Source organism: Stegastes partitus, unplaced genomic scaffold (assembly GCF_000690725.1).
Source record: "Stegastes partitus isolate 25-593 unplaced genomic scaffold, Stegastes_partitus-1.0.2 Scaffold281, whole genome shotgun sequence".
Lineage (NCBI taxonomy): Eukaryota > Metazoa > Chordata > Actinopteri > Pomacentridae > Stegastes > Stegastes partitus.
Window position 1 is genome coordinate 400,004 of NW_007578012.1, and position 20,016 is coordinate 420,019.

General features: G+C 43.0%; 2 protein-coding genes across 2 annotated transcripts; both read right to left on the reverse strand.

The window, feature by feature from the left end:
* Positions 1 to 432: 432 nt before the first annotated feature.
* Positions 433 to 6,725, reverse strand: nbl1 (NBL1, DAN family BMP antagonist). The gene is made up of 4 exons (XM_008282697.1): positions 6,360 to 6,725; positions 5,232 to 5,412; positions 3,379 to 3,490; positions 433 to 1,006 (listed from the first exon to the last, which is right to left on the reverse strand). Exons 1-4 carry the CDS (start codon positions 6,370 to 6,372, stop codon positions 728 to 730), a joined length of 585 nt encoding a protein of 194 aa, XP_008280919.1. The 5' UTR covers positions 6,373 to 6,725; the 3' UTR covers positions 433 to 727.
* A 4,461-nt stretch (positions 6,726 to 11,186) lies between these two features.
* LOC103357934 (mitochondrial inner membrane organizing system protein 1-like) lies at positions 11,187 to 18,447 on the reverse strand. Its single transcript, XM_008282701.1, has 4 exons — positions 18,348 to 18,447; positions 11,622 to 11,669; positions 11,425 to 11,534; positions 11,187 to 11,333 (listed from the first exon to the last, which is right to left on the reverse strand). The coding sequence occupies exons 1-4, from the start codon at positions 18,421 to 18,423 to the stop codon at positions 11,325 to 11,327; spliced, it is 243 nt and encodes an 80-aa protein (XP_008280923.1). The 5' UTR covers positions 18,424 to 18,447; the 3' UTR covers positions 11,187 to 11,324.
* Between the last annotated feature and the right edge of the window lie 1,569 nt (positions 18,448 to 20,016).

A 20,016-nucleotide genomic window follows, 5' to 3' on the forward strand; every position in this document is an offset into this window, starting at 1 on the left:
TGGGGAAAATGTCCTTAATTACTTTCCAGTCCTTCATATAACAAAAGTTTTAAAGCAGCGAGACAAACGTGAATCTATAAATAGACAAATCATCAGTAAAACAAAGAATCTGTAAATACCTGGCTAAAGTTCTCTGTGTGGCTTCACAGCATCTCGTTTGTGGCTCAGATTCAGAGCAATGAGGCAGCAAACTGCAGCTCTCCTCCCATCATGCAGCAGCTCTTCTGTGCTCCAGTAAGCGGCACCAGTTCTGTTAAATGCTCGTCCATGATGTTCATTGAAACAGTGCGGCCCAAACAGCAGAGACACGGCTTCATTTTCAGAAGCATTAAAAGGAAGCTGTGGTTTGGGATACGACCCTGGAGTAGATGTTGGGACGGAGCAGCAGAAGAGATGACGTGCATTCGTGTGAATATAAAACACAAAGACAGCTACCACAACAACAGGATTTATTGCATTCAAAGCAGATTAAAAGACTACAGCTTATCAACAGACTATAGTCACGTCTGGACGCACACGTGTTGATCAGCAAACAAGAGAGTGCAAAGGCTGGTGTGTGTTTGAGCTTATATACAATAGAGTGTATTCTGATATGTGTGTGTGTGTGCCCTTAGAGAAACATTTGTGAAGTCTTCAAAGTGCCTTTACAATACTACACACTGGTACAGAGGAAGAGAGGGCGGCAGAGACGAGCAGAGTCACAGAGACGGCGAGGCGGACGGCGGCTCTAGCCTCCGTCTGACGTGTGAGGCAGCGTGTGGTGGTCCGTGAGCGGCTGAGCGGGTTTGTCAGTGTCCGAGTGGGGCAGCGGGTGGGTCTGGGCGCCGCTCAGGGTGTCGGATAAAGACGGAGCTGCGTCCAGGACGTTGTCTGCTGGGTACAGCTGCATCACCGCCCCGTCCTGGGCGCCTTCCTTACTGCACGACTGGCAGCTGCAGTGGAAGATCCTCTCCACCAGCTTGTCCACCCGAGGAGAGTCGTCGCTGCCCGGACAGTCCAGAGTCACCTGTGTTCACATGCAGACGTAGATTAGGGCTGTTGTTATGACACGACTGGTGCTGAATCTGAAAAGAAAATACTGCTAACTGTCAAGTTCTTTAAGTTTGCTTATTGTGTGTTTTGTTGCTTTTATTTTTTTAATTTTTTTTTTGCCTTTATTTGATGGTACAGTGAAGAGAGAGACAGGAGAGTCGGGGAGAAGAACAGGGGAAGGACTTGCAGCAAAGACTCGAATTCACGGCCGCTGTGTCGGGGTCTTCAGCCCCTGTAAATGGGACGCCAGCTCAACCAGGTGAGCTATCACGGCGCCCGTTTGTTGCTTTTTTGCAAACAAATCACACTCAAAATACAAGTGAGAGGAGGTGGAGAGAGAATCAGCAGCCATGACTGTACGTTGTTCTTACTGCTGCTGGATTATTTACAATATTACGTGTATTCCTGACATGATATTAATATTTAATTTCATTCATCGTTGCAAATAACAGTCCTCGTGACTATTCTGACCCTCGTGGGGGGCTGGAGTCTATCCCAGCCGACTCAGGGTGAAGGCAAGTTCACCTGGACAGGTAACCAGTCTATCACAGGGCCACACTTAGAGACAGACAACCAAGCACACTCACATTCACACCTACGGACAATTTACAATCACCAATTAACCTCAGCATGTTTCTGGACTGTGGGAGGAAGCCGGAGAACCCGGAGAGAACCCACGCTGCACGGGGAGAACATGGAGACTCCACGCAGAAAAATCCCGGGTGTCCTCACTGGGATGCGAACCGGCGACCTTCTTGCTGCGAGGCAATGGTGCTAACCACCGAGCCACCTTGCAGCCCACACTGAGAAACAGTCATTTGTACTCATTTACAGTTATAAGCTTATTCTAAGACAATATAATAATTAAGTAAATTTATAATTTCATGGTGTAATGATATATTTAGTGAGATTTTTTTTCTTACTTCTAGTAAAATATAATTATTATACAATAACAATCTTTATTCAGGGAGCACTTGAGACTTTAAGACAGATAAAAACACAGCAGGGTGTATAAAAACCACCACAGTGTCAGAAAAGGTAAGAACAAATATAGAAAGAAATGAAAGACAGTTGAGAGGAAATTAAAAATTAAGAAAAATCAGAAAAGGCTCTTCAATAGAAGTGCGTTTTAAGCAGAGATCACTGATTCAGCTGACGGGATTTCCTTCAGCAGATTGTTCCAGGAATTCAGGTCCTGACTGCAAACACTCACGTTTTTTTTGTTTTTGTTTTCAGGAACAGACGTAAAATCTGCCTCTCAAAGCGAGCACCGCTGCATATGGCTCTAAAAAGTCAGAAATGTAAATAGGACAGAGGCCTTATGAGTAATCAGTAATCTACCCTAAAACATCCTGCGAGTCTCTGCAAAGAGGACAAAACAGGAGTGACGTGATCGGGCCGCTTGGTTCTGCTTAAAATCCTGGCAGCTGAGATGTGTCCAGTCTGGAGTTGATCAATAGGGTTCTGGTCCAGGCAGGTACCATCAGAATATGTACATGTGAACGTGTTCCCGCTGACCGGAAAAGTTTTTGTTCTATGTGGCGTCTTCATACTCAGAAAACGTTTGTGTCTGAATGTCAGTGGAATAAACGGGAAAGCCCTCGATATAAAATCAACTGAAAACACACAACTCTCCCCCCGCAGACCTCAGCGTTACACAAGCTCAGCCTGCTCTCCAGACCTCACGCAACTTCCCCTCACTGTTTCCATTATCCATCCAAAATGATCATTCAGCAATTTTATCAAGCGCCCGAGCAGCAGGGAGCAGTGTCCTCTTTCATGAGAGCTCACTTTGTTTTGCTTCAGACTGAATCTTGTTTAAAGTCCTGAAACAACAATCACAGCCACAGACATAAACCTCCATTTCCAGATAATTAAAAGCGAGGTGAGGGTGGAAATGCACCGTTCCTGGCCTTTCCCATGCAGCACCAAAATTAATTAAAGCGTCTTGTACCAGCGATCTGCTCCAAGAGATACAATATTTTCCAGTGAAACATGAGGTGACCTCACCTGTGGTCCCCACCCGCTTAGTCTACCTGGCTGCTGTCCAAACTACATACACCTCACCACAGAGCCTTTGTTGTCGCTGGAGTGGATTCCTTCTGGCTACGGAGGACAATGAACTTTAAAAGAATATAACATTCACGGCTTAGCGTTCACATGGAACCAGAGAAATCCTGATCTCTTCTCGTCCTCCCGTTGAGGTCTATTTAATATCCTCTGCTTGTTGTTTTGGTAGCGAGCCGTGCATGCTCGCCGTGCTGGAAACTTGCGGTCTGTGTGTGAGTTTGACAAGTCGCCGTCGGTGTGTGCTTGCTACATGAGCTAATGTGCAATAACTCTTACCACTTCCCACTGCGTCTGGGCAGGCATGCAGGAGTCACAGTGCACCAGAGACTCGGTCGACTGCGGGAACGTGTTGGGGACGCTGTAGCTGAAGCACTGGCCCAGACAAGCTCTGCAACGAGGAGAAGACAGCAGCGCGATAGTTTCATTGTGCAGAAAGACACAGTGTGCTTGACTCAAGACCAGAGTGTTCATGTCTGTGTAAGCAAGAGCTGCAGGTAAGAAAACCTGAAATCTGAACTGATTGGCCAAGTCTGAGGATGCCTGGACGCCTCAGGCCAAACGCACAGTCACAGAATGGAGACACGTTGTTCATTAATGTTGGATGAATCAGTGGCTGGCTGGTGATTAAGAGTAAAAAATTATGATTAAGATGATGAATATGTGTCCCTGCCCAAACACCGCTCCAGCAGACATGGGAAGCAGCGAGCACAGAAATGAGGGAAAAAAAACACATCGAGCTTTACGAGTGAGCTTAACAAGAATGACTACTGAACCGAGCGGCGCACGGTGTAACCAGAGAAGAAACTGCTTTTCCAGTTGACGATACCGTCCCACTAAATAATCACTAGTGTGTGAAATCCTGGGCTGAGAACAGTCCGCAGTAAATAGTTCGTTTACTCCTGCGTGAGCCTCGTCACTCATTTAGGTTTTCTTTCAAATTAAAGTACATTCACGACCTTTGTTTTTGAGATTTAAGTCCAAAGCCAGAAGGAGAGACGGAAAGTTGGTTTTGGTCTTTTAATGGGACTTGTTGAGAATAAGAAAAATATGAACGTCTCTCAACCTTACCCAATAATATCAATGCCTGTGGTTTTCTAAAGAGCGCCTGTGATTACATGGATTTTATAAAACACTTTTCCCACCATGCAGGCAGCCACAGCTCACGTGGATTTAAAAACAGCCGGATAAACCAGGGCAAGACGCCCTCCTAAACCCTATCCAGGACTTTCATGTTGCAGAAGGTCTTTCTGGATCCATCGAACCCCAAGAATGTGCAAAACATTTGTTGGTATTTAATACTATGTTCAATACATTTTCTGATAAGTTGACGTATTTTTGGTTCCAAATGCATGACAGATGTCCCTCTTTTTTTTTTTCTTTTGCTAAAAAAAATCTTCAAAAAATAAAAATAAAACAAGCCTGTCACCTAAACTAAATGGCCTGGGGTCCAGAAAGTCCTGAATAGGATTAAAACCATGTCTGATTTCTTTTAAAATGCACAAGTATCCTGAAGTGAACACAATTAGAGGGTAAAAAAAAAAATCACAACTGTCTAAATTTAAAAAAAAAACTAAATGTAAAGTCTTGAACAGAAGCATCTTCCCATTCAGGAAAGACTCTCATGTCACGAGTCACTTTGATCCACACAAACTACTTACTTATGCATAAGATTAACTTTTTTTTCTGCTAATTTTTGAGCTTTTTTCTAACTTGAAATGTTAGAGAACACACACAGATATCGTTTTCTCACCTCAGTGGACCGTCTGAGCCCAGAAATGAACACACAGGGTTGAACTCTGCTCTGCATGTTCAACTTTAGCTGTTTGGTTCTATTTTCTAACTATAGTGCAGATTAAAGTGCTTCTGTGTCTGTAAGGTAGGAAAACGTAGGATACTGTTTGGGATTGTGGCAGGCAATAAAACAAATGTGCAACCCACAAACTCTCCAAAGTCAGGTACTTTTTTTTTTGGTAGAACCAATACTTTTCCTCCAGTGTGTCCTCCAAACTGAATGAGACTCTGAGAATGCAGCTTATTGATTTCTACATATTTCTGTATTGCTCATGTTCCTTCCAACTGCACTGACAGATTGCGAGACAGCCAGAGACAGAGAGGGCCTTCATCCTGACCTGTTTTGAATAGAGCGAGGCTGACATCCCGTGTGCCCGACTATCTGCGTGATGTTCTTGGCTTCGCACCAGGCGCTTTTGTCAGGGAACAGCGCCAGGCGGTTGATGTGTGCAGGCGGTGCCGCTGAATGCAGTGCAAACAGTGCGCAGCAAATCTGAATCCTCTGCCACATGACTGCACCTAGAGGAGCAGAAAACACACAGCACGTCACCGCTCCGGTTCCACACACGACCCCTGGAAGTCTGCTGCTCAAACGCCGTCTGCTTTCACAGTTAAATGTGCCATCTGAACTTTGCATATCCCTGCTGATGTGGATTGACAACTTCCTGGTGATTAGCAGCTTGAAACCCCCAGAGGTCCCCGTGCATCCTATTTTTGTCCACTTCTGAGGCTTGAATGATTAGAAGAGACAACTTCAGCAGCTGCAGAATGAGCAACATTATACTGAGTTCATAAAAAAGAGATAAAGCAACGCAGAGAGGGAGGCACATGTCTGCTCCATACCTCCTGACTCCAACGGTGTGGCCGTCCTCTGCTCTGCTTCACTCTCTTCTTTAAAAATGCCTCAACCAGTCACGTCATTTACAACCTACAAAATCGTTTTCCCCTGCTGCTTATAAAAAAAGTGTCTGGTGGTCACCCACATCCACTGCTTTACACACTTTACAGCACTTCTCTGTGGCTCTGACTTTCTCAGCTGTAATGAGTGCAGATCTGAGACATGAGGAGGCTGCTGTGTTGGTGTGAGGAGGAAGAATTAGTTTGTGATTTTTAAAAATAATGTCTTTTAAGAGTGCAGGTTTGGATTTTGTTTACTAAAGAGAGGAAAGTGTCTTTAAATGCAGCCCACGAAGGAAGCATCCCAAAAGTTAACGTGGGAACACGTTACAGCAGCTAAATACTCTTTCAGATACATTGCTGACTCTTTTCAGAACCACAATCTTGTTATTTTCTTGCACATTTTGAACAGTTTAGATCTGACTGAGCGTTGTGCCATAATCTGTCGTTACGGAGCGCATGCGTCATACCAGGTTTGTTCCTCTCAAAGGCTAAAGCGGTGCTGAGAAACCGCACTTATCAAAGTAACTAAGTATTTCAGAGTAACGTGGGTTAGTTGAGGCACTTACCACCGCTCACCATCGCCGGGGAACAGCCGGTTGAGCTCTGCGCCGTGCGCCCTCACCGAAACCTGGAAAAAAAAAAAAAAAAAAAAAAAAAAGCAGAGGATGCGGCTGATCGTCGGATAATCACCGTGTCCTGATGATTAAATGAAAACACTTGGAGTCTGTCATAAAACAGTTTCGTTACATCATCCGGAAAGAAAAAGAAGCTGCGTCCGTCCGAGTCCGGGGAAGGATGGAGGAGGAGGAGGTGGAGTAGGTTATGGACGCTATCTCATCTCCGAGTCCATCAGCTCAGACCGTCCCTCCCCTTTGTTCTGTCCTCGTCCACTGTTCAACTCCCATCTAACTGCACTGAACAACTCTGTGCAAGTTGTTGTCTTTTGTTGCAGGACTGCGCGGCGCGGTGTAGGCGCGGCTGAGCCCTCAGACAGGAGTCCTGCTGTGCCGTTTCTGGACGAAAAGAAAAACGGGGAGGGAGCTGCTGGAAAGCTTTCAAAATGTTTCCCCCCACTCCCAAGCAGGAGAAATCATATTTACTGAACAAATATGCAAATAGAAGAAGATTTACACAAACAGGGCATGTTTACGGCCGCGCGCATACATCTGTCACTGCTTCAATAACATGAGATTTCTGGGTTTGAAATTGAAACATGATTAACACTGAGTAGTAATGCACGACAACTGGAGCACAGATGTGAGTCGGGGCTCTGCTCTCTTTTTTCACCAACACTTTTTCCTCAGTAGGCACATTAAAGGCAACTTTAGGATGTTGAAATGACACGAATAGCTGGTTAGTAACCAGAAGCTCATGACAGCTTGATTTAGTTGAGGTCCCTTAATATGTTTGGAGGGAAACCACAGACAGACCCATGAGCACATGAGGGACTGCAAGGCATTATGATCTCTGGTTTTGCTGACCTGTGAGTCAGTGAGCTGCTTTCAAATCTTATTTAGACGGGGAAAGAAGAAGAGAATAAGTCTACATTTTTGGGCTGCGGAGTTTGGGTCTGGGTTGAAACCACTGACAGTAGCCTGCAGCAGCATTCAGCAAAGAATAAAGTGTTCAGATTCTCAAGGAAATGAGACAACATGCACACAACAATGTTAAAATACACTCCATTAATAGGCTCTGCTTTTTGTTTTTTGTTTTTTTAAAACTTTATTCAGGACTTTTGGGTTCTTTTGGAGCCATTTGGTTTAGGTGACAAGATTTTTTTAAATATAAAAAGAGGGACATTTGTCGTGCATTTGGAACCAAAAATACGTCAACTTATCAGAAAATGTATTTAACACAGTATAAAGGTCTATAATGAACACCAACAAATGTTTTGCACAGATTCTACGTATGACAACATGAAAGTCCTGAAGAGGGTTAAATCACTTCCTGCAGGAAAAAACCCAAAAGCATAAAAAATACTGCACTTGAATCTGTCATGATGTAGATTGAACTCATGTTTAGGTGCATTTATTCAAACTCTGTATTTAAATGTAAGTACTTGCATTTTGCTTTCACTACATTATACTTCTACATCACTACATTTCTAGAAAAAGGGAACATTTATCTACTTTGGACTACAAGCAGACACTGTTATCCAAAGAGAGCAGATACAACACAAGCAAGCATCTAGTCGGGAGAAAACAATCTAGATAAGAGCCATAGAAGTGTGATGGGCGTTGATGCCAACAGCAGGCTGGAGGCAGGTGACAGGTTTTAGTTTGTTTGTTTTCAGTCTGTCAAGTGCAAAGATGTTCAGTGAAGAGCTGCTCTTTAGTCTTTTCTTAAAGCCTGAGAGGGAGTCAGCAGATTGAACAGAGTTTGGTGACTCGTTCCACCACCGGGGAACCACAGAGGAGAAGAGTCCAGCTATCGACCTCGGCCCTGTTGTGGTGGTTCTGTCAGGCGGCTTTTGTTGGTCGAGCGCAGTGAGCGAGAGGGAGTCTAGGTTTCTAATAATACTTTATAAATAGTTATTTTAAAAAACATATATATAATGACATTATAAAATGTTCTGCAAAATAGTTTGGTAATAATATTGATATGCTGCTTGAAGGGGTGATTTTCTGCACAAGTATTTTATTTAAATTAAAGTTCTGTAAAACATCACCAACAAATTTAGTCAAATGAACTCATTTTCTAGTTATTGTAAGTATGAGTTCTTCTCATTTCCAGTTAACTAAACTTCCATCCATCCAATATCTATTCACCGTTTAATCCTCACCAGGGTCATGGGGGGCTGGAGTCTATCCCAGCTGACTCAGGGTGAAGGCAGGTTCACCTGGACAGGTAACCAGTCTATCACAGGGCTACACTTAGAGACAGACAACCAAGCACACTCACATTCACACCTACGGACAATTTACAATCACCAATTAACCTCAGCATGTTTCTGGACTGTGGGAGGAAGCCGGAGAACCCGGAGAGAACCCACGCTGTACGGGGAGAACATGGAGACTCCACGCAGGAAGATCCCGGGTGTCCTCACCGGGACGCGAACTGGCGTCCTTCTTGCTACAGCAGTGCTACCAACTGCGCCACCTTGCAGCCCTTAACTAAACTTAAAATGTCAAAATTATTCATGTTGAACAACATTAAACACATGAGTTTGTACAACTTTATGTATTTTGTGTTAATACGTTGAGCTGAATGAATAAAAAGTTCAGGAGAAACAGAAGCAGCGTGTGAGCAGACGCTCCAGGACGCCTCGTTGGACCTAAAACTCTACAAACTGCTGGTTTCTGTTGTTTGAGAAGACAGAAACTCGCTGTGTGTCTTTAATACGTATCACATTGAGTTATGGTTGTTGTTGTTTATTCATAACAACCAAAACAATTGTAACCATGACAACGGTTAGTACCGAATCCAGTCCAACACTCAGGAGGAACCTCAGACCGTGTTCATGCTGACTCTTGTCAAAAAATGGTTTCAGCAGCTGTGGCTGTAAATTCTTGATGTCAAATGAGGAAGAAACTCTTTAAATTTAGACAATTCAACAGGAAAGCCGGTCTGTGTGTAGCCACTGTCTACGGGACGAGTTGATTCAACTTAATATCGTACATTTATTGAAGTTAGGTTGATTTAATTTAGCTGGTTTTGCACTTTTACAACCAATAAGACGACTTTGAACGAATGAATCATCTGAAATGCAGTTAACTCACATTTTTTAAAGTAGCAGGAGAGCTTAAAATGATTGATGATGTAGTTTTACTAAAGTTAAATGTCTGAATATAAGCTGTGATATCTGGTACCAAGTTGATTTGCCATAGTTTCAAATCTTAAAGTCATAATCACAGATCTATAAGGGCTCTAGTGGAGCATGGACGACAACAAATTAAAATACAAATCATGCACCTCTAAACTGTCCTGAGATTGATTTTCTTTTCCGTCTCTGGCTCACAGGATTTTTAAGGTAACATCACCCACAGTAGCTCCCAGCTGGAGTCATGCAGCAGCACCAACGTGGCAAGTCTGGTCTTATAGTTCATTCCAGAAACTCATCAATACTGACTTGAATGTTTTTAGCCATTAGTGACTCGTACTTGTAATTATGATTCATCACAGAGGGTTTGGAGACGGGTACGGCCTCTGGGTATTGGCGGCTCCATTGTGCGTCAGCTGCGTCACCAAACCCCTCTGGCTTCCCACACACACACACACATGCACACACACACACACACACACACACACCCACACTGACATCCCATTCCTCCTTCCAACCAGCGTACCTTTGCTCGCAGGTGTTCAGCCTGGCGTGCGTCCATGGGCGCCCATATCGGTTTCACGCTTCACTTGCAAACAAATATTTTAATGGACAGGGGACGAGTGACACGGCTTAATTTCTGACAGGGCTACTCTGTGCCTGATGCACTGCAGCACAGCAGCGCTGAAGAAACAGGCCTTTGAACACGCTGGAATGAGTTTGAATCTATTGTGCGCAGGAATGTATGTGCTTGCACTGCTGAGAAAACTGTTAGCGTGATGAAAAGGGAAAATATGAGAGTATGTAATAAAGAGTGTGCATGCACCAGTGTTTTCTTTGATGTCAAAGTGTGCAACATGTGTTATGTTCAGACGTGCAAAGTGCAGAACTCACCTGTTAGTAATAAGACCGAGCTCCAGTCCAGAAATGGCATTTCTCTGCATTCCACAGATTCTGCTTCACCAGGGGGCTGGATAAACGTGCACACGCTCACACAAACAATTCCCTCCTCAGCTCGCAGGCCCATGCAGACACACGTAAGTCATCAATCACACTCAAAACAATCTTGCCAAACAGACACGCAGCCAATGAATACACAGGACGTAAGAGATTCCTCCTGTTATGTAGATGCGTGCTGTTCAACTCCCTGTAATGAACACAGTCACAGTTAGTGCAAACACTCTTGTTCTGCTCACACAGCCCAAAATAGGACTACAAAGCATGCCGAACCGTGTTTGGTCTACGGTGAATTAAACCAGACTCCGTCTTGATATCAGAAAGGAATCTTCCCATTCACAGCACGCATGCCAAGAAACCAGAATCTATTCACTGGTGTACGAAAGTCCACGGCACACAAACGAACGCAAAGAAAACTTCCTTTCCTTTAAAACGCTCTTTCAACACCAGCTTTGTTCTTCTACCAACGTCATTCTCTTTATTTCATCACCGAGTTCAACTTTTTATCCTCCCACTCTCTAAGAGAGCTGCAGATGCTGAACCTGGCCCTCATTCCAAAACAGCAGGAGTTCGAGTCTCCCAGCTCATTAACACACAAAATTACCTCCCACCCCCAAACCACATTTCATTCTTCTCAAACATTCACACAGCAAAACAGAGAAGACAAAAAACAGAGTGCTCTCCACAACGGCTTTATTAAATATACATTTATTGCCCTTTGATAAACACAATTAGTGCCAGGACATAAACAAGCTGCAACAGAACGAGGAACACAAAAACAGATGAGAACCTTCTCCTCATCTTCAGTCCTTCATTACTGGTCCTGAGAAAGAACAGAGAAATCACACAGACTGATGCGTTTGTGTGTCACAAACCTCTCACAAACAACAACACATTTCAATCCGTGTGCTCACCTTCACCACCCGACCGTGGATCAGATACGGCGACCTGAAGTCATGCTGGCAGTTGGTGTATCCCATCCCCACTCCCAAACCTGAACCGAACGCCAGAGGCCACGTACGACCTGGTGGAGAAAATCATTCACTCGTGTGTGCTTTTAAAATGACTGATTACCAAAAAAAAAAAAACACATTTCTTTGATGATACTTACGTTTGAAGAGAAGGACAGAGAACACAATGCCAACACCGAGGCCTGTTGCTGCAAAGAGAAAGGAAAAAAAAAGTATGAGTTGCACATCGAAATGATTTGACTTTTAGTGCTGAGGTAATGCGATCACGTCTGATCCAGGATGAAAACTGGCGGGCTCAGATGTAAATCTGCAGTAATGAGGTCAGTGGGGTGCTGCTCGAATGTTTGGTGCAAAAGTTGGTGAGTAGCAAGAGTCCGCTCATTACAGAAAACAACCAAGAGAGAAAGAAAACAGTGAAAAGGGGCGCTGGAGGGAGAACTGAGCTCCACGAGGCGGAGGGCAGGACAGGCGATAGGTCAGCGAGTGCATGCGTTCAGGTAAGTCACGACTCTGACCCAGTTTATCGGGCCGGCCGTCGGCGAGCGGCGCAGAGGTTGCCACAGTTGTTGGAAGTCCTGAGACCGGAGCGGGATCTTGAGGAGGAATGTGTTTGTGCGCTTAACTTCACCTCGCTGCAGGCCACACCACACCCAACAGCAGGCCAGCCAGCACAGAAAACACATAAAAACAGCCATTTGGGCCCCTCCGACTCCTAATTGGATTCAGAGAGCTATGCAGCATGACCAATGTGCCTGAACCAGAACCCTCAGACTGTTCCCTGTTACACAACTTACAAATGTCAAACAAGACCGCAAAAGAGTCGGCACATCCTCATTATCAGCACGTATCAACAGCAAGTCGTTCCTCTGCTTCCATTTTCGAGCAGAAGACTGAGCTGGAGGTGAGACTCTGTGTCTGCTGCTGCCTCGGTCCTGCTTTGCTTCTCAGCCAGAGCATTTTTGAAGCCTCTGATTTTCCACTGACAGTAATACAATAAAAGCACTGGCAAAAAAAGTGGAGGGCAGAACAACATCTCATTCTGGCATCCGTTCTTTTGTCTGGACATCTCCAAGGGGGACGGATTAGAACAAAAACATTTGTGCTGGAGTAGATGAAATGTATAACCCACAGGCCTGAAAAGACTCCAGCAAACCAAGTCCAGAGTGAGTTAATTGTATTGGCATTCTTCTGCTCGATATTTCAAGTATTTTCTGCAAATGGTATCAATAAGACAGTCACTTTCAATCACGGAGTCACTCAGTCATAATTAAGTGAATTTAGTTAAAAATTACGACTCAAGACTCTGGTGAATGTTTCTGTTTAAAAAAAAAGAAGGAAAAAAAAAGTCAAATGACATGAGTTTCTTTAAAACATATGATGCTTCCCGTGTGTTTGGAGGGGCCACGGTGAAGGATTCGCTCCAGTTTAATGAAAGAAATGGTCCCACGTCACATGACTCGGTGTTTTCCATCGTCACTGTGAGATACGAGACACTGATCAAAAGGTGACGTCTACAACGATCTCATTAGGATGTAAACTTTGGGTCCTGGCATTCCTGTGGGTGCTACTGAGACACATACTGACGCTGAGCATTGTCGTAAATCAAACACATCCCCCATAGAAACACAGCAGCCGCCTCTGCCGCCCTGCAAAAACTGCACCAGGAACACCACACAGAGCCCTGGGTACTGATCCAGCCTCCAGATCTCAATCCGATCCACAGGGTGCACCGATCTCCTGTTGGTGCCCTGATGGGTAGGTAGCTGTTTTGGCGGCATGAGGGGGCTCTGCACAACACTCGGCAGGTGGTTTTAATGTTGTGGCTAACTGGTGTAAATATTTGGTTTTAATTGTGCAGCTCTACTTAGAACCGCCCGTTATTATTTCCAGATTTCCAGCCTTTAGCCGAGCTGGGCCGAGAGCTGGACACAGTCAGCTGGTTGGCCCACATTTCAACAACTCCTTGACAGATTGCTGTGACATTTTATACGGTTATTCGCAGTCCCCAGTGGATTAAACCCACAGACTTTGCTGAACCCCAAACTGCACAGTAGCACCGGTATGCTAAACATTGTGCTTCTGAGTCTAATGTCCAAACAAAAAAGCAGACTTCCAGTGGTCAGACATTTACAGGACCAGGCATAGGTTTCTGTCAAACAAGGCCACTCATTGCCTTCATTGTACACATGCTGTTCTTACTGAGGTGCACGGTCACCCGGCCAGAGGCTGTTCTGTGGCTGGAAAAACCCGGTTTTACATACGAACAATCGGTTTGTGGGTCCAGTCCAGTTATAATACACTGTCAGCTCAGGCAAACACTCTGCAGATACTACGAGAGCTGATGTGATGCTGTATGTGATGCATTTAGCGCTCATTACTCATTTTAAAAATGTCTGACAGAATCCAGCTGCTGGTTGTCGGCACAGCTGGAGGTGAACGAGTGGCTGCATTTGTTGCTGAATCTATGACGTTATGGATTTGTCTAAATGTATGAGAACTGCATAAAGCTACAGTGCTTCTACAGCTAATGTGTTACCAACTAGCGCTGACCAAGAAATCACATTTTCATTATTTCAATATGAAATACCCAATAACATGTTTGCAAAAGACATGAGTGGGAAAATCCTTTTGTTTTTACATGCCATTACTCACGCTCCGCATAATAACATTTTCCCTTTTGCCAATCACATGAAGCCCTAGCTAACCCTTAGCTAGCCTCAGATTATCTAGTTTCAGTTTGGTGACTGCAATGGTAGCGAGCATGATGAATAAATAATGAAAAATAAGGAAAATGACGAGAGAGGATTTTGTTGAGAAGAAAATATTTTATGGGGTGCAGCAGGTAGTTTCTTATGCAGCTGTGACTTGATAATCCGAGACTAAATGTAAAACCTTCTTCTATGACGGATAGCAAGGCTGTCGGATTGTCAAGACGGAGGTCCAGATACAAGGAGGGCTTGATGCTGGAAGGTTCATTAGTTGTTCATTATTCTTCATAGTTGTTAGAATAACTAGTAGGGCTGGTCCCAATAGCCATTCCTGCTCTCTGGATGTTCAGGCCCAATTAATGATGAATATCTGAATATTCTGTGCGGTAGGGGCACACTTCCACCCCGGGGCAGCGCTCTGACGGGGTGGAAGTGTCCAGAACACACAGGCAGTACTTGGCTGCTGATGCTAGTTTAGTTAGCGCTCACACTTCTGTTTCCACCATCGGTGGCGGCGGGGGAGTGGCAGATACGCTCCACCGTTACCATCCATGTTTACTTCCATAAACACTGAGCACGCTCGCTGCGTGTGACGTCGTCGTGTCCTCTTCTGCGCATGCGGGACACTTTTGGGTCGTATGAAGTTCACACAGCAGATCACATACAAGTCGCATTGAAGTGGAAACGTGAAGGAAGTCACAAAGAAATCCTCATTGAGCATCAAGTCCTGCAGTGTGAACGTAGCCAATCTGTGGGATTGTTCAGTCAGATAATACGCCGTCATCCTGATTGGTGACATTAAATGTCATGTCGGAGTCACAATCCAAGGCTGTCGGTATGTTAAGGCTGTTTTTATGGGTTCTGTTGGTTTTTCCTACAAACCTGTTGGATAGCAGGTTTAGGATTGTTAAGGGTCGGATAGTAGTTGCTATGCCATATTTAAATTAATGTTCTGTTTATTTGTAAAGTATTCATGTGGAGTTTGTCCAACGTAAGCATATTCAGATTATTTATTTTCTTTACTCAGTGGACGAACATTAGCCGGTGTTTGGGCTCAATGTTAGCAGTGTGCTATTAAAGCAGAAACTAAATACCAACTGTGTGGCTAATTTACACACTTCAGTATCTGTTTAATCAAAGCAAGTCATATCGCCACTGCGGCAAATGTTATCGCACATTACAGATTTTCTTTATCTAATGCGGCTTCAACAAACAAAACTATTACTGCACACACACACACACAACCACTCAGCTGGTGTTGTACCCATTATAAACAGCCATCGCTTTGACAACCACACGGCACAGCCACAGTTTATCACAATCAGCCACAGCAGCGGTCACCGAGACAACTGGTAAACCAGCTCCTCTCACACTAGACCTGTAGCCTGTGCAGCCACAGTCGAGAGCACCAACTTGTGCTGTGGCCAGAACCAGTGGCGGTCTACTAGACAATGTTATATCATAACACAAGCATCCTCTGTGGATCAGGGGAAACACAACATTTACAGTCGATGTATAAGGGAACAGTGATCGTACTGCGAGGGAACATCACAGTAGGAAAAAAAAAGACAGCGGTGTGACCTTGTGGAGGCTCAACATGTAAAGAGTGTCGCTGATTGACTTTTGAGATCTTGAGTTTTTTTTTTCTTCAGCTCTTAGAAGCCAACAGTGCTGGATCTAAAACAATCACAGCCTGTTACATCAGTGCCATGTTGCCTCTGTAGGACTGACATGGATATTGACTATTAACAATCTGTCTCACCACCACCATTGTTTACCACTTCCTCAAATGAAATACCACACGTCCAATAAACACAGTTGTTCCTTGTTATGAAGAGGATGTTGTCGGTTGCCTCCTTCTGTTGCCTCAATCCACATCAAATTGTTGTTTTTTTTTAATTCTCTTTACAAAAAGAAGTCGACCTCTCTCACGCTCTTTGTATTTTTATGACTGGCCATATGACTACTGTGTAAAATTCTGACCTGTAGCTATGTTTAGGGTGCTGTTATAGACGCTAACACGGTCTGCTTCTGTTGTACACTGCACGTCATACCGCATACTTTGAATGAGTTATATTAGTGAAATGGTTGAACACACTCGCACAGTGCTGCACAAGAAAGAAAGTTAGGACCAGTAGAGCAGCTTTTTCTTTTTTTTTTGAACAACCCCCTGAGCAGAACACATGCTGCAAAGCTTCTCTGGCTACCAGGGACACCTTGGCACAGCTGGCACTTTGTTACACCGAGCCCAAAGAAACGCCACAATGCAGATGTTTTTCCTCAAAGCAAAAAGGATATTTTATTCCGCCAAATTCGACGTCATTAGGTGTCTTTTGGGACAGACTGTTTGCCAGTCTAAGCAACACTGAACCAAACACCACAGATAAAGTCAATCTGTAACGGCACTCTGAGGAGAGAAGACATGATGATGGACTAAAAACTGTGATTCACTGTTGTTTAGTCGGTACCGACCAGTCGAGAGCCAGATCCAGAGAACAACTGTTGATTTTATTGTTACCTTCTTACAGAAAACTGATGGTTTTGGCATTTCAAACATGCCTGCTGTGAAACGTGAAGCACTGCATGTTCTCCTTCTGCCATGAAGTTTAGCAACACTCTGAAGTTAAAGTAAATATTGCTCTGTGTGTGTGTGTGTGTGTGTGTGTGTGTGTGTGTGTGTGTGTGTGTGTGTGTCGTTTTCAGTGTGAAGCAACTGCAAACCAATGAAAGCATGATGCTGTTGATAAGTTTGTTCTCCTCGTCCTGCTGTTGACGGGCCAGCAAAGAAGTTAATATAGAACTATGGTGTAGAGTCGTTTTATTTCTTAGGACTGTGACTAAAGTTCATGCCTGAATTACCAGCACATCAGCTGCAAAGATGTGATCACTAAAAACGTCTCAAAAAGCTAATGCCAAACACAGGAAAAGCACAACATGACGAGAACAATTGAGACTGCAGTGCAAGATGAATTTAACTTTTTCCTTCACCCTTCATTGTTAGTAAGTCTGACATATTATCATTTATAAAACCCCAAACATTTACGTATGTTAATTCAGAAAGGAATGGAGACCAATAGCCATTTTAAATCAGGTATTAACTTGCTTCTTGTATCTACATAACGTCTCTGGATGCATGTTAATGCCAAGTATACCGGCAATCAGTACAGCATGGCCACTTGCTAAAAACAAAACTAAAAAAAAAAGTCCCATAAATTAAAAGGTTACTTTGAATTACAACAAGAAAAAGCTGCAATATCAGACAAACAATGAAATAAAACAGAGCCCAGACTGCAGTGATACACCCATGACGTAGGAAGCTACACAACCAGGTTAACAAGAGCACGTTATAATGCCGGGGGAAGACCCGTGGATCAGATGTCTGCATCCAGATATAGATCACATGTTGATACCAGGGATGAATGTCACGAGGACAATGACGTGTTGTTGATGTTCTGCTGTTGCCTCTAATGTTCCCTTTAGTTGTCTGTTTAAATGCCAGTGTAGACACAGGTATCAAACAGTTTAATAAATCTCTATTTTATGCTTATTCTCTGTGATGACAGACGGCCAGCATGAGCGTGGCATTTCCAGGTTTAGTCTGAATGTTCTCTGACGGGGAACCAGCTCTCAGCTTCACAACACAGGTGCTTCTACTATTTAGTATATTTCATTTATGTCTCAGCAGAACTCACCTCAGACATGGCTTGGTTTTAACAGCTAGATAAACTATGAAGTACAGGACAATCATGATGCTCCTGGCTGTCATTCAACTCAAATTAAGATTGAGGCTGTGTGTGATGAAGGAAGTGGAGGGAAATGAAAGATAATGCAAAATGTCAGACTGAATGTGGACATATTAATCCTCCCACTGTCCTCTGTAACTTCACGGGTGCTCAAAACACGAGTACGAAGTCCTATCCCAGATCACACGAGCCTTTTATATCAGACGTTTCACCACAAATGACAAATTGTGTCGTTTATTCATTCAGTGTCAAACTTTGACCTTAGTAACGTTGAACTGTTGCTGCTAATCAGACAAATACGCGTTAAAACGAGCACCTGGACGTGCACTACACCTGATTTAGCGGCTGTAATATCCTGCTGAATGTCTGCTGACACCGTCTAATAATTACATTACACGCGTGAAGCGATATTTACCTGTTTTCAAGACTGTATCAGCCAGGCAGCGGTCCCATTTCCGTCCGTGTTCCTCCGCCATGTTTCCTGCTGTCATAGCTACGAAATATCGCGAGAACACGGAACTCTCATATGGAAACGGGGCTCCATTCTCTATTACCACAAGATTAAATGGTTATAACTATTATTGTATTGCTTTTGTGCCTTTGGTTTGCTCTCAAATTTTTTTTAAACTGAATGATTTGCACTTTTTGGTATCTCATTAATAATTAGGGATCACATTTAATAGTGTTTATCACACTGTGGAAATATTTGCCACTTGATCAGTTCTCCTTTTTATAATAAATTATATACAATAATGTTTTGGCTAAAAGATGATCAAATGTGGCATTTTTTAAAAAAAAGCAATTAAGCCACTCCTGGTTCTAATCAGAAATATCAGACCCTAAACGATATATCATCCGTCCAAACTGGTTCCTTATGCATATATATGTATATTCAATGTCAACAACATATTATATTGGGGTGTTTACGCCACACAAAATATTGGTTGGGCTCTAATGGTTTTTTACTCGCCTTGATGTGTTCCTAGTCATACATTACACATTGTTTTGGGGACTGTAGCTGGATTTCCCCTCATCTTCTCTTGAAATTCCAGCAGAGACAAAGCACAGCTGCCCACACACAGTCAATAATATACAGATGTTGGTGTAGTTTACAGAGAGGTTTCCCATTTACAAACAGTCCAGGAAGTCAGCACAGCTTCAGGGTAGAGGGCACATTTGTGTAATGTCATTATTTGACATGCAGATTTGTACAAAGAAAAAAGGAAAAAAAAGAAAGGAAAACACATGTAAGAACAGTTGTATGGGTTGCTGTGGGGTTTTTTTTCTTCACACTCGATAAATATCAACTGAAAATTGTCAGCTTCAGGGACAATAAAAAACTCATACTATTAGAAGTGATGATTATCACAGGTGGTTCAGATATCTATCTATCTATCTATCTATCTATCTATCTATCTATCTATCTATCTATCTATCTATCTATCTATCTATCTATACAGTTGAAATCATACGTTTACATACACTGTATATTGTATAAAAACACACATAACTCTTTTTTTTCTCACTGTCTGACATTCAATGTGGCAAAACTTTTCCTGTTTGAGGTCAGTTAGGATTACCAAAATTATTTCTATTTTCTAAATACCTGAATAATTAGATAGAATTTTTTTGAGAATTTATTTTAATTACTTTCTTTAAATATCATATATATATAGAGAGAGACAGACAGACAGAATACTACTACCACTGCTGCTATTAACAACATAAAATAATTAATATGCATCCACCCACAGTACATAAATCACCTCATAGCTAACAAAAAAATTAAAAGAAACGTGTAAATAAGTTATTAATTGAAAAATAAATCTGAATCAGAGCACGATATATAAAAGTTACAAGTTAAGATAAAAGATAAAGCTCTTTAAATAAATAAATAAATAAATAACGGGTAGGAAATCAAAGCGATTTTAGGGGTTGTAGAAGCCAATAATGTGATAAACAGCCGACAAGGTAATAAATTTAGACTTTTAAAAAGGTAATGGGCCAAAAAACGTAAAACAAATCCTGAACCGATAACATAACAACTCTATTACATTTTAAAAATGAAAAAAAAATATATTATC

Bases quoted from the DNA above. Each gene is read 5' to 3' on its own strand.
- LOC103357934 (XM_008282701.1), bottom strand. From the start codon at position 18,423: ATGACAGCAGGAAACATGGCGGAGGAACACGGACGGAAATGGGACCGC. The intron at 11,670-18,347 runs GTAAATATCGCT...TTCTCTTTGCAG, and splicing joins TGATACAGTCTTGAAAACAG to CAACAGGCCTCGGTGTTGGC. The intron at 11,535-11,621 runs GTAAGTATCATC...TTTCTCCACCAG, and splicing joins CTCTGTCCTTCTCTTCAAAC to GTCGTACGTGGCCTCTGGCG.
- nbl1 (XM_008282697.1), bottom strand. The intron at 3,491-5,231 runs GTCAGGATGAAG...TCCTCGTTGCAG, and splicing joins CCTCGCTCTATTCAAAACAG to AGCTTGTCTGGGCCAGTGCT. The intron at 1,007-3,378 runs GTAAGAGTTATT...ATGTGAACACAG, and splicing joins CCCAGACGCAGTGGGAAGTG to GTGACTCTGGACTGTCCGGG.